The sequence below is a fragment of the Apium graveolens genome, chromosome 7, assembly GCF_009905375.1.
Source record: "Apium graveolens cultivar Ventura chromosome 7, ASM990537v1, whole genome shotgun sequence".
Lineage (NCBI taxonomy): Eukaryota > Viridiplantae > Streptophyta > Magnoliopsida > Apiales > Apiaceae > Apium > Apium graveolens.
Window position 1 is genome coordinate 64,933,373 of NC_133653.1, and position 13,440 is coordinate 64,946,812.

Here is a 13,440-nt window from a genome sequence, read left to right on the forward strand (position 1 = left end):
ATGGGTTCTTGGTATTCTAAGCAGTGAATTTGTATTATCCGGATAGTCGCGATATGCTGAGAAGTATCCCTCACGATGTAGAATAAATATGATTAATTAATTAATCATATTTAATGAATTAGAGAATTTATATAAATAATGATAAAATAGTTTTATCATTATTTATTTCTACTACCGGCTTAATATTGAACCTACAGGGTCACACCATAAAAGAGAATGATTTAATGGTGGAGGAATTAATTAATAGTGGCTGGTAATTATTTATTTGTGAAATAAATAATTAATTAGCAAATTTAATAATTGATTAAATGAGATTTAATTAATTATAAATTAATTAAGAAAAGTTCTTAATATTATTAATTAAGAATTTAATTTTGGAAATTAAATCAAGTGAGAGAATTATTTCTAAAGTGTTTAGAAAAAGGATTAATAATTAAAAGGTGTTTTAATTATTAGCTATTAGGTTAATAAGAATAAAGGGTTAATAATAATAATATTTTATGGGAAAATTTTCAGCTGAAAATTTTGCCTATAAATATACTATTATAAACCCTTATTTTGCCTCAACCTAAAAAGTTAAGGAAACCCTAATTCTCCCACCCCTTCCTCCTCCATCACATTGATCTCTTGGTGGATAACGGTGGAGTGCTTCACACTTGAGGAGCAGCTGCTAGGGATCTCCGCTCGTCATTCTTGGATCACTTTTAAAGGTTAGAAACGATCCCTTATGATTTAATCACGATTTGTATGCCTTTATTTGGATTTTATATCAAGAAAATTGTTTTACCATGCTTCCGTGATGTATAAAATCTAACCAAACCAGTGAGAATAGGAGTTGCTTGATGAAAAGTGTGAGGTATAGGAAAAGTGAAGAGAGTAGTCAAGTAAGCTTTGTACTTAGGACTAAACTTGTCATACGAAAGATGAGTTTGAATAGGATAAGAAATAGAGGCCATACTTGTGTGAGAAGCAGAGGGAGATGTAGTAACTGTATTGGTGGATGGGAGACCAAGAAAATCTTTAAACTTGGCAGGAACCTGTTTATTGCGAACATGACGAGAATAAATGACAAGAGCATGTGACTCATGTGGAGTATGTGTGGATGAGGTGGGATTATTGTGAGAAGAAGAAGAAGAAGAAGTAGATGAAGACGGAGATAAGTGAATATCAAAGACAACATCAGATTGAGAGTCATTTTCAGTTAGACAAGTGATGGGAAATAACGGAGTATTGACATCAAAACTCTGAGGACTGGAATTCAGAGATGAAGTAGAGAAAGGAAAAATTGATTCAACAAACCTGACATCCCTGGAGTAAACACATTTCATGTTTTGCAAATCCAGAATTTATACCCCTTCTTACTAAATGGATACCCTATAAACACTCTTTGACAGCCCTGGACTCTAGTTTATCATGCACAACAAGACTTTTAGCATAACAAAGGAAACCAAAAGAACAAAGATGTAAATAATTTGGTGCAGTTTTGTATGGTAATTCAAAAGGTGTTTGATAATGCAGATTCCATATTGGAAATAGGTTTATAAGATGAGTAGCAGTAAGAATGAAGCCACCCAAAATGAGTTATGCAAACAGGATTGAAACTTCAAAGCACGAGCAACATTGAGTAAATGTTGATACTTACGCTCAACATGACCATTTTGTTGTGGTATAGTAGGGCAAGAGGTATGATGAACAATTCCAAGAGAATTAAAATATGTTTGTAAATCAACATTGGTAAATTTTGTTCCATTATCAGAACGCACAATATTGACAGTATGCCCAAACTGAGTATGAACATACTTAAGAAATTTTTTTATCAAAGAGGGCACCTGAGTTTTAACAGAAAAGAGAAAAACCCAAGTGGCCTTGCAATGATCATCCACAATCGTTAAGAAATATCGAAAGTTATTATGAGTAGGTTGTTTGTACGGACCCCATACATCTAAATGTATAAGATCAATAAGAGCATTACTGTGAGAATCACTAACTGGGAAAGGTAATCGATGTTGTTTAGAGTAATAACAAATGTCACATTCTTGAAAATTACATAAATGCTTAGGAATTATATAGATTTTATTAAGAATGACACTAGATGGATGACCTAATCTAGAATGCCATAATTAAGCGTTAGATTCGGGAGAATCAATCAAAGAAAATAGAGTACTGTTTAAAGCAAATTTACAAGCACTACTACAGGTTTGACACTGAGACTGAGATAAATTTGGAACATGAAACTTGTAAAGATCATCCTGCAGATTACCAATCTCGCTCTTCTTCTTCAAAGTATGGTCCTGCAGAACACATGTATTGGCAGAGAAAACAATAGCAAAAGAAGGATGTGAGAGTAATTTGGCAACAGACACTACGCCATAAATGGCCTATCGCAATGGTTTAATCACGCGTGTTACAAAATTATGTTACCTTAGGTAAGCTCATCTTAGCCTACCGCAACCTAGTATTTTTAATGTTACCATAGCCTTCGTAACATGTTACTATAGCTTCAAAGTGTTACATACGGTAACATGTGGAAACTTATGTTACAATAGGGTGTTAATCTAAAAAAAAAGTAATATTTTACAAACAATTAATTTTATATAATTATTTGACTTCAAAATTAATCAATAATTTTAATATTAGCTAAGATTGATAAAATAAATACATTTTGTTAAATTTTGTAAACTCTACTAATTAGTAACTGATAATTTTTTATTATTAAAAAATTTGAACACTATTTAAACTTAAAAGTTTAATAAAAAAATTTTAGCAATGTTGGGCTCTCGATCAGGCGGACTAAAGTAGGCTCAAAACTTTTGGCGGTAATTTTTTGGACTGACCTGGGTAAAATTTTAGAAAAGTCAAAATTTAAAAAATTTAATATAAATTTTAAAAGTTATAAAAAATTAAAATATTATAATTCTCTTTCATTCTAATACAAGCATTGATGTACATATTTTTAAAAATAAAATTTATTAAAATGTAAATATACAGATTTATGTAAGTAACAAAATACATAACTAATTTTGTTCTAAAATAATATTTTCAATATTATTTACTACAATTATAAATTATAAATTGTATATTTTTTCTGGAGACTTGAAATTTTTAGAAGCGGACAAAATATATGAAAAATTTCAAACAGACCGCCCTTTTTATGGATGAAACCCGCCCAACCCACTTTATATCTCGTCATTACACTCTCTTCCTCTTCTCCCTCTCTTGTAATCTTCCTAAAATTCTCTTTCTCTCTCTCTCAAGCCTCTCTCTCATACATAGCCTCTCTATAATTCTCTTCATCTAAAGTAAATTTTCTTCTTCAAATTAGGGTTTTTTCAATATAGTTTGGCAAGGGCTCTTCCAATTAAGGGTTTCTTGTTTTCAGTTCATCTAACTCGATTTCTTCACTTAAACTTAAGGTAATTCATGTTTCTCTTTGATTTTAGGGCTTCTTTAATTTGGATTTTAAATTTTAAGTTTCTATTAGAATAATATAAGATCCTGGAAAGGGTCATTCTCTAACACCTTGAGGTTTTAGAGTAACTGGTTCCTTGACAGTTATATTTGGAGTTTTATAAGTTTGAATCTAGTAAGAAATTCTCGATATGCATCTCTGGTATCATCGGGTTGACTATTACTCACAAGTTCCTTTTAGAGTCTGATCTCTCTGTTATTGCGGATGCTGGTCCTTGTGCTGGTGCAACGGATGTAGGTACTACTAATACAATAACACCCGCGCGAAAATGTGGTTTTCTGGTTCCCGTTAACCGAGTTAAAATCCCGTGATCTAAATAATACCTGAATATTTATTTATTTGTTTGTTTACTTCCAGGATTAGTAAAATCTGACATTTTAAGTTTGTTGTAGGACAGGGGTACATATGGATGGTACACAAGACGCCTGGTACTCCTAAGTGGGAGCTAGCTACTCGAAGCCGGTATCTCTGGGAGGAGTTTGCAAACACTGTTACTCACCAAGGACTTGATCCTCTACATTTACTTGGCTGGAAAAAGACCGATCAGTTTCCATATCAGTATTTTCGTTACACAAATGTAATTCACCTTAGTTTAATCAATTATCCTCTATATTAGTTTTTAATTTAAACAAGTGAGTTTCCGGTCAACTGGGAGTTTGTTAGTTGGTAAAAATGCTGCAGAACCTGTCGTATTAAAACAGAGGGTGGATCAGCTGTCTAAGGCTGGGTTCAAGGCCGAATTCTTGTCTAAGGCTAGGTTAGCAATAATAGACAGTGTTAACGAGTGTTTTTTTTACTTTCAGCAAGCAAAGTTATTTGAAACTTACTTTCGTGTTATGTATTTCCAGTGACAATGCAATGTCCGGAACAGCAAAGATAATTGCTAATGCGTTAGTTTTACTCATATTTTTGTTAATTGGTATATTGATCTGAATCTGAATTTTTATTAATTGATGATGTATTAATTTTTGCTAAATTTAAATGTTATCATCTTCTCTACACTATCTCCTATTTTTTCTTATACTTCTAAGTTATGTTAGTGTTAGGGGTTGGGTAATTTATTAGCGCAATTTGTGTTGTCTAACTAATTTATGCATTGTTATCTTTGGGGTATCCTGCAGTTAGGGACATACTGGTAAAGGAGGACACTTAACAAAAAGTGGACCAAACACTTGCGTCTGAAGTCGTGGAGAATGTGAAGAGTTTCTAGTGTTATTATTTTATTAAGTATATATTTTTTCTAATGTTTAGTAAATTAAAGAACCTGAACTATTTTGTTTTGTTAAAATAATTGTTGTTATCGTAGTTTTAGACATGTGATGGTTTGAATGTTTAAGTTGGTTTGGATGTAATACATTTTGTGGTATGTAATGATATTTTGGGATTGTCGATTTCGAATAGCAGAATTTTATGCAGTATTGCTTTTAACGTATGAAAAACATGTTAATGGTATAAATGTTCAATTTACAAACAAATCCTGTCAAATTAATATAATACAAATCATTATAAAAATGTTTTTTTTTGCAAACTTACAGTGCAAAGGTAACATACATAGTGTGATACTATAGACATACATTGATGTTACCTTTGGTGTCTATTGTAACACAAAAGTCCATGTTGCACCAGAGCAAAGGAAATGTTACCTCAAGGGTCAAAGGTAACTCAAAAAAAAGCAACTTAAATTTTATGTTACCTTAGGTCTTTTGAGTGGCTATGGTAATATTTTTTGGCCTGTTGTAACATTTTTTGGGTGTTGTTGTAGGTCATCTATGGCGTAGTGAGATATAAGGTTGCAGTTAAAGTCAGGAATACATAACACATCAACCAGCGATATATCTTTGGTAAGCTGAATTTTTCCAGAATGAGTAATGGCAACAGTTTTGCCATCCGGTAAATATAATTCAGCTTTTAAAGGAATTAAATCATGTAAAATAGATTTATGACAAGTAATATGGTTGGTAGCTCCAGAGTCCAATATTCAAGTGTGATATTGATCATTATCGGGACATAAAACTGAATTCACAGACACAATTGAACATGAAAAAGAGCATTAGAAGGAGCATTCCATGCATTTGTTTGTCTCATTATCTGAGAATTGAAAGGAGCATTCCATGCATTTATTTGTCTCATTAAATCGTGAATCATCTTCGCCAACTGCTGACACTGAGCATCCGTGAATAACATTGAGTCTTTGTTGTTGCCTTCATTTTTCACCTCAGTAGAACCAGAAAGAGCAGAATGAGTAGTGGATATTTGAGCAGCTGACTTGACATTGGTGCCAAATGAAGTAGTGCCCTGAGCTCTCCTTGGTTTTGGCTTGGGTTTACCATAAAGTTTGTGCCAATCTGGATACTCGTGTAAACAAAAGCATTTGTCACGTGTATGTCCAACTGAATTGCAATAATCATAGAAGGAATCATTGATTTTCTTTGCAGTTGAGCCTACTGAAGTAGAACCGGCATTACCAGCATTCTTGAATTTAGACAGGTTATTGTATTCATATTCAAAGCCATAGTATCAGTTAATGGCAAAGCACTACTTCTGGAAAAATCACGTTGAGATTCTTCTTGTCCTCTAAGGTACTTTTTTTAATAATGTTAAGATATTGTGATTTTAAATCTGATTTTAGATACTTACTTCTGAATTTTGCATATTTATTTATATATATTTGACATGGTGTTGGTGTGTTTGTAAGGAAAATCACAACTATGCATAAAATGTGTAATAAGTATATTTTGTAATTGGAAAGGAGGTTCAATTTTGGAAACCAAATTAATATCATCCTACGATAAGACGACATGCAATGATGTTTTAACATGGTGATAATTGATAAACCCGCGGGTGCCTTAGAGGCTGGTGATCAGACTTTCAACAAGGTGCTACGACAAAATTTATGTGACATTTTTTTTCTACAATAATAATCAATATGTAGAGGATTAATATTTATACATAGTTCTTTCTCCGCATCCAGTAGAATGTAGTTCAGAGTGGAAACCATGCCATTGAGAAATTAATCTCAGGATTGAGATGTTCGTGATGAATATTATCCTATAAGTGGCTCAGCAGCAACAAGTCATGGGAGGTGATTAAATAACTTCTATTATTCTGAGTATATCACTTAGCATTTAACAGGTGAAAGGAGAGTTTATAAATTAAACAAGGACTTGTAGATGATGACAGGTCATAAGCAACATGTACCATTTAAATGTTAAATCTCATTTTGATTATTTTTTATGCACTTTATCTTTAATTTGATTTGATGTGATAATTAAATTGAGCTTCATGTTGAGATGAATATAATTGATCTAGACATTTTCTAAATGGAGGACCACATGGTTGGCACTGGCTCATTTGGTGTTATGTATCATGTACCTTAAATTTAGTTTTTGATTTATACATGAAAAATCTTTCCAATTACGATATTTGAATGTCACTGAAAATCCTGAATGTAATGTCCATAAACCTTTTTGCTCTGCTGAATCAACATGGTTCACTTAAGTTATATGCTTGGTAGTTGTGCTTCTTTTATTAACCAAAATGTGCAGCTAGCATGCATGGTCTCCCCAATCTCATTTATCTTAAGTGCCTCCTTAGTTGTTACTTTTGTGATGCACTCCACGTTTCCATCTATATAATTACTAGGTGTAAAACCGCGCTTCGCGCGGTTGTTATAAATATGTTTGTTCTTTTTTTGATGAATGAATGGTGCCCACCCTTTTTTCCAAGTCAATAGTTGCATGTGTTTTAGAATGTAGGTGCTTTCAAAAATAGTAAATCCCACATTTTATCCTCTGGGCAACATATTAGTTTTAGGTTATAGCATCAGGTTTTTATGCATAAGCACAAAGCTGTGAATAAATATGCCTCTCATATTTGCAACATATTAGAAATTGACATAGCAAGGTTACATATCACATCCGGTTTGTTGTGTAGGGCCTCAAATTTACTAAGATTAAGGCCATGGACGAAGTTTATATTTTGAGGCCTAATAAATTGCAGAACATTGAACATTATCCTCTGCACTAATTGAAGACAGTATAAGTGACTCAAATAAAAGAATAATGAATGAGATCAGTTTTAATAGTGCAAGTAATATGATTAGATTCTAGTAAAAATAAAAATTAACTTTTGCAAATGTGTTCCAATAATAAGGAATTTTAAGATATTTTAAAATGAGAGTATTGGGTCTGTTTGAGGTGAATTCATGCACACTTTAGCATTATCATTCATTGTATTCCTTGGCCCATAATTTAGGTGAATTCATACCACCATCATTCATGTACTCCCTGGCTCATATTTTACCTTCATTATTCCCTATAATTTTGTGTTGCATAAAGGTTAGCTATTAAATCATTATAGATATTATAATTGTTAATATATGATTAGCTTATTTATTTCTTGCTAGTTTAACAAACCAGCATCTCGCGAGGTTGAGAACAGTGCTGAGTAAAAATGATCGGAACAATTAAGATATAAAATTGTTATTAAATTTTTGCGAGAAATGAGATAGAGAGCATATCTGGACTGGTTGCGGTATTCTGCACAAAGTAACTTGTTTATTACAGCGCCGTATTTAAAACCAGTAAGAACACACAAGTCATAGGTTTCTCATCCTGTAGGCTTGAGCAGGGATGACAGGCATTTCATCATTTTTACATGACAAGAGTTGTATAAAACTAAGTCTTACATCTTCACAAATTCTGCCAGGCTGTTGGTGTATCTAAATGCATCAAGAAGGTTGGTTTTGAGACCATGTATTTGAACCTGCATCTAAAAAGTGTGAGAATACATGTACAGGTACCTGTTGAGCAAAAATTTGTAATTTCAAATAACATACGGCATATCCTTAATTATCACACGATTATTTGTAATGTAGGCCCATAATGATTAACTTGTAACAACAATTATAGATGCCTTTTTTGACAATAATTTTTAGATCTGGTTTGTAGGATTTCAAGCATGACTGGGCTGTTTGTTATTACATATGGATAAGTAAATACAAATTTTATGAACACAAATTTTAACCCTGGAAAGGATAAGGTTTATTGAGGAAGTAAATAATTTTTAGGAACACAAATTCTAACTGAAAAGAACAGCTGACCAAGCTTTATATTAAAGCAGAAACCGTGCAAAATACAGGCCTACTTCCATTTAAAATGTAAGCAGGGCAATGTTTTATACAAAAAGCTATTAGAGGAGCACGAATTAACCTAAAATAAGAACAAATAGTTTATAAACAATGCAAAATAATTTTTCTAATCAAAGATGAGAGCATGGGGGCTGCCCCAAACGATCATAATATCAAGACAATTCCTACAGGGTATAGCATTATGATGTAAGCGGCAGAGTCATACCAAAATACAGGCAAATATGATTTTTGAATAAAGTATTGGCCCCCTTTTTTGTAGTTGTTGAGCTAGTTGAGTGGCTAGAACATCTATTCTGTTGTGCTTTCCAAATGTAGCTCAGATATGCCAATATATTGCGCTAAGTATATAATATGGCAAATATGAGTAATTTGAATGCTATATAGGGAGAAAACATGAACCAAAAAAACTACAAGGCAAGTAATTGTTATAGTGAATGCAAATGTGAGTAATCTGAATGCTATATAGGGAGAAAGCATGCACCAAAAAAACCATAATGCAAGTAATTGTTACAGCGAATGAATCTAATAACACTATTTACAGATCATTTTAAGAATACACCGCCTAATTCCATAAATTAACAGCATCCCTCATGATGTTTTAAAATATAAGGAGTAAGCAATGCAGTATGACATAACTTTGTTTGTTATTTATTTTTTATGGTGTGCTATTATCTAAAGCAGGGAGCAGTGATGGAAATAGAAGCAACAACTGAACACTAGTTAGTCAATGTAGCAGCATAATATTTTTCTAAACATAAAGATGTTTTTTTGGGAAGGGTTAAAAATGCCGCCATTTAAATTGAGAATTGTTCAGAATTTTTGTAAATTTTCTATTTTCATGTTGTTTTGGTATTATAGATACAAAGCAAACCCAGATGGTGCTATCAATTATATATGTTGTGCTCTATAAAAGAAGTAGCAGTGTAGTGTCTAATGCCTTACAGGTGTCACGTGTCGGCACCTGAATGTTGTTGAAGACCTCTTTGTAAACAATGTTCTTGATAAGTGCCTGATCCTTTACCTCACTATCAGCATTGACTATGACCAATCCTTCTATTCCGGTCACCCTAGACATAGCCACATAAACCTGGCCATAGGTAAATACTTGGATAGGCAGATACAAGCCTACACGTTTCAAAGACTTGCCCTGGCTTTTATTGATTATCATCATAAAACACGATGCTACCGCCAGCTGACGCCTATTAAATTTGAATGGCAATTTTGATTCTTTTGAGGACATGATGATACGCGGGATGGTGATATTTTGACCAATTTTTGCTCCAGAAATTATGTCTGCTCGGATAGACCACTTGCCCAGGTGTGTGACTATTAATCGTGTGCCATTACAAAGACTTGCGGATTGATTTAAGTTTCTGAGAAGCATGATGGGGGTCCCTTATTTAAGCCGTATATCGTGGTTTGGGACCCCACTGAATCTTAAACTATTTAAAAAATCAGCGGGGTACAACAAATCATCATCAGGCTTAATTCTCGCCTTACACACACAGAGCTTAAATATGTTCTCCCCTCTCCAGGTATCATGTTCATTACGAAGTCATTCAATTCATGAACCATTTCATTTTTTTGGTGTTAATATAGTACGCTCTTTTAGGTATGCAGGGTCATTATAATTTTGCAGCAGCGAAGGGTAGACTTCATCAACAATGCCTTCCATTGAATTCTCGATTTTGGACTACACAACTATGGTGGAATTTTTATCTTTTCATGTGCTGAATCATCGTATAGTGAACCATCTCCTATTTGTAAGAGCCACTTATCAAATGATGCTATTTTTTCGGCCTATACTGCATCAATTCCTTCCTCGTGGAGACTCATATTCTGCTTTAGCTCATAAATCTCGAAGTGTGGCCAAAGATAAGATGAGTTAAGTGAGGTGTCAATAATATTTTCACGTTCACCTTATGGAATAACTGGCAGAATTTGGCAAAAATCTCCACCACACACAACTATAAGTCCTCCAAAGGGCCTAGCCCGACTATTATCATACTGTATGCTCATTAAATCTCTTAAGGTTTTATCCAGAGCCTCAAAACAATATTTGTGGGTCATCGGTGCTTCATCCCAAATAATGAGAGAAGTTTTTTGAAGGAGTTTGGCTAATTGTGTACCATGTTTGATCTCGCATGTAGATTCAGCTGTTATGTCTAATGGGATGCGAAATCGGGAGTGAGCTGTCCGACCATTGGGCAATAACAATGATGCTAACCCAGAAGTAGCAACAGGTAGGACTATTAACGATTCTGATCTTAATTTAGAAGCGATTGTATTCCATAAGAATGTTTTCCCGGTGCCACCATGACCACTGATGAAGAACAACTTGCCTTCATCATGCTGAACAGAATGTAAAATTGCATCATAAGCACTTCTCTGGAATTGGTTTAAAGCACTTAGCGACTTCTCATGCAAGGTCTTCAAAGCTGGCCGATCATAATCCAATTCCTTGTTTAGTAATCTATTTTTCAAGTCCCGCGTGAGGGAATAATCTGGGTGCGGCATCCCATCTATGTCTTTCAGGCTCTTGCCTAATTTTTGCATAAGATCATCAATTTCAGCCAATGCATATGACTCCATTTGTTCTTTTGTTAGTTGTAGGTTAGGGGCTTGAAATCTTCTTCGTTGCAAGTGCAGCATGTCTTCTGATAGTATTTCCGAATGAGTTCTCCAAAGTTCTAGCACATTGAAAACTTGGCAAAAGACAAGCATTGTAACAAAGAGATTGTGTAGTTCATTTCCTGTTGCCCAAACCGCAGCTTCAGATAAGCAATCTATCCATTCCTTGTCATCATCCAACAATCCCAAAGCATAGCATACAGCCTTGAACGTGGGATATGTCACGCCATCTATCGTTCTCATGCGCTCAAATGATGTTCTCCCTTTCACAAAATTTAGGAGCATGCACATATAGAATCATTCTCCATTTGACAGATGTGCAAAATTGCATTCCCTTTCTTCCTCCTGGTCCACAATTTACCCTTGGAATTCCAAACCCAGTGTTGGGGGAATTTTGCATAAGTTAGACTACGGGCATCGTTATTTCTCTTGTTTGTTTCTTCCCATTTTGTGAACTTTATTTTATCTACTCCGGGCATATTAAGGACATTTTCAATGCATCTGTTCTCCTCAAATATAATAGTATGCTCGTTAGGCAGGTGAAAAGGTAGCCTCTCAACCGCCGGATACCTGTAGTTGATGCTGAATTGAAAAATTCTCCACCAAGCCTCACATGCCGATATGTACCTGATAAAGGTAAAAACAAAGTTATGTAAATATATAAAAATATTTCAAATAAAAATCCAAGCTTACTATAAAGAACGCATATATTTTCTTAGCATAAGTTTTAAAATTGGAGGCCTTTATTTTCTTTTATAAACACATAGCACGTACCTACAATCAAGGTATGCTTTAATTTCATCCCTCTCATTCACAGTCTCAATCACTGCCGTTTCCCTGTCTGGTCCTTTATTTATATATTTGAATAAGTATTTGATTGATCTTGCACTGTTGCAGAGCTCGGCGTTAAAGTGAGCATCAAATTTGACCAATAAATTTCTGTTGTAGGGGATGACATAACGATTGTCTAGAAGGATGCCCTTTTTTCCACAGAAATACCTGTATTTCTGCGTCTATAAATTGGGAAACCATCTTCTCCAATTGTGGTGATGTCATTAAATGTTTTTGGGAAAAATTTGGCGCATTTTCCCTGATACATACAAGGAGAGGATACATTGGTCTGACCACATGGACCGTGAAGCATAGATTTCTTAACTGCATTATAGGCATTAGGGTCGACATTGATGTCTGGTATCTCTTCACTTATTATGGTATTAATATATTCAGGAGAAGGATTTTTCATTGATTGGTGCAAGAAAAGCAGAATGTGCGCATGGGGTAAACCCCTTTTCTGGAATTTTATGGTATATAAAGCTGCAACAACATTTTATAACTATTAGAATGCTAGGAGTGTTTGGTAAATGAATGAACTAAACAAATGAAGTTGATTTTGGACATAAATAAATATAGGTTGATTAAAAATATGATATAAACAAGCAAACTTGCATGCCATGACTTTCCCAAATGGCTGTTCTTTTTTGATGTAGTGCATTAGTTGTTGCAACTTTATCTCAAACACGTGACTGACAATATCAACTTTGTTAAGGTCATCTTTTTGATCGATTAGGCCAAGAATGTCATTGATCTCTTTCCATTTTGGTTTACATGTGAATGTAATAAACAAATCTGGATATCCTACCCATCGACAAATTGCCATTACATCTTGGTAATTTTGAGCACTATAGCGAGGACCTCCAGTGTGTGATGATGGCAAGACTACTGATTTTCCAATTGCGGAGCTGTCTGAGTCTCCGCGGTGCACTGCATTCATTAAGCCTGAATATAATTCTGTCCTGAGCTCACTTTGCTGGGTCCGAATCCACCTAAATCTTTCTTGCTCAACTTCCATGTAAGCATCGACTGTATATTGTTGCAATAGCCGGCCTGCCAAAAGCAAGGTATGCCCCTCATTGGCCCTTTGTTGGAGCCAGAAACAATAATACAGACACATTGACAGCGTCTATGTTTTTGAAGTTTGTGAGGTTCTTTCTGCCAACGGTATATCGAGCCTGTAGCCATCTTCCCCATAAGGATGAATCAAGGGATATGTCATTGCCATATAGCTTGGTTGTAACTCATCAATGTGTGTAACCCCTCTAGTACGGTGGCGCACAATAACATCCCGCTTGAATTTTTTTCGGTGAGCTCACCCACTATTAAGCCTCCTACTTCAGATTCTGTCGAGATGTTG

At 34.4% G+C, this 13,440-nt stretch overlaps 1 protein-coding gene across 1 annotated transcript; it reads right to left on the reverse strand.

Annotated features, from left to right (window-relative positions):
- Nucleotides 1-5,488: 5,488 nt before the first annotated feature.
- On the reverse strand, nucleotides 5,489-13,200 carry LOC141673702 (uncharacterized). The gene is made up of 7 exons (XM_074480447.1): nucleotides 12,684-13,200; nucleotides 12,249-12,563; nucleotides 12,024-12,096; nucleotides 11,611-11,876; nucleotides 10,584-11,512; nucleotides 9,580-9,705; nucleotides 5,489-5,941 (listed from the first exon to the last, which is right to left on the reverse strand). The coding sequence occupies exons 1-7, from the start codon at nucleotides 13,198-13,200 to the stop codon at nucleotides 5,489-5,491; spliced, it is 2,679 nt and encodes an 892-aa protein (XP_074336548.1).
- Between the last annotated feature and the right edge of the window lie 240 nt (nucleotides 13,201-13,440).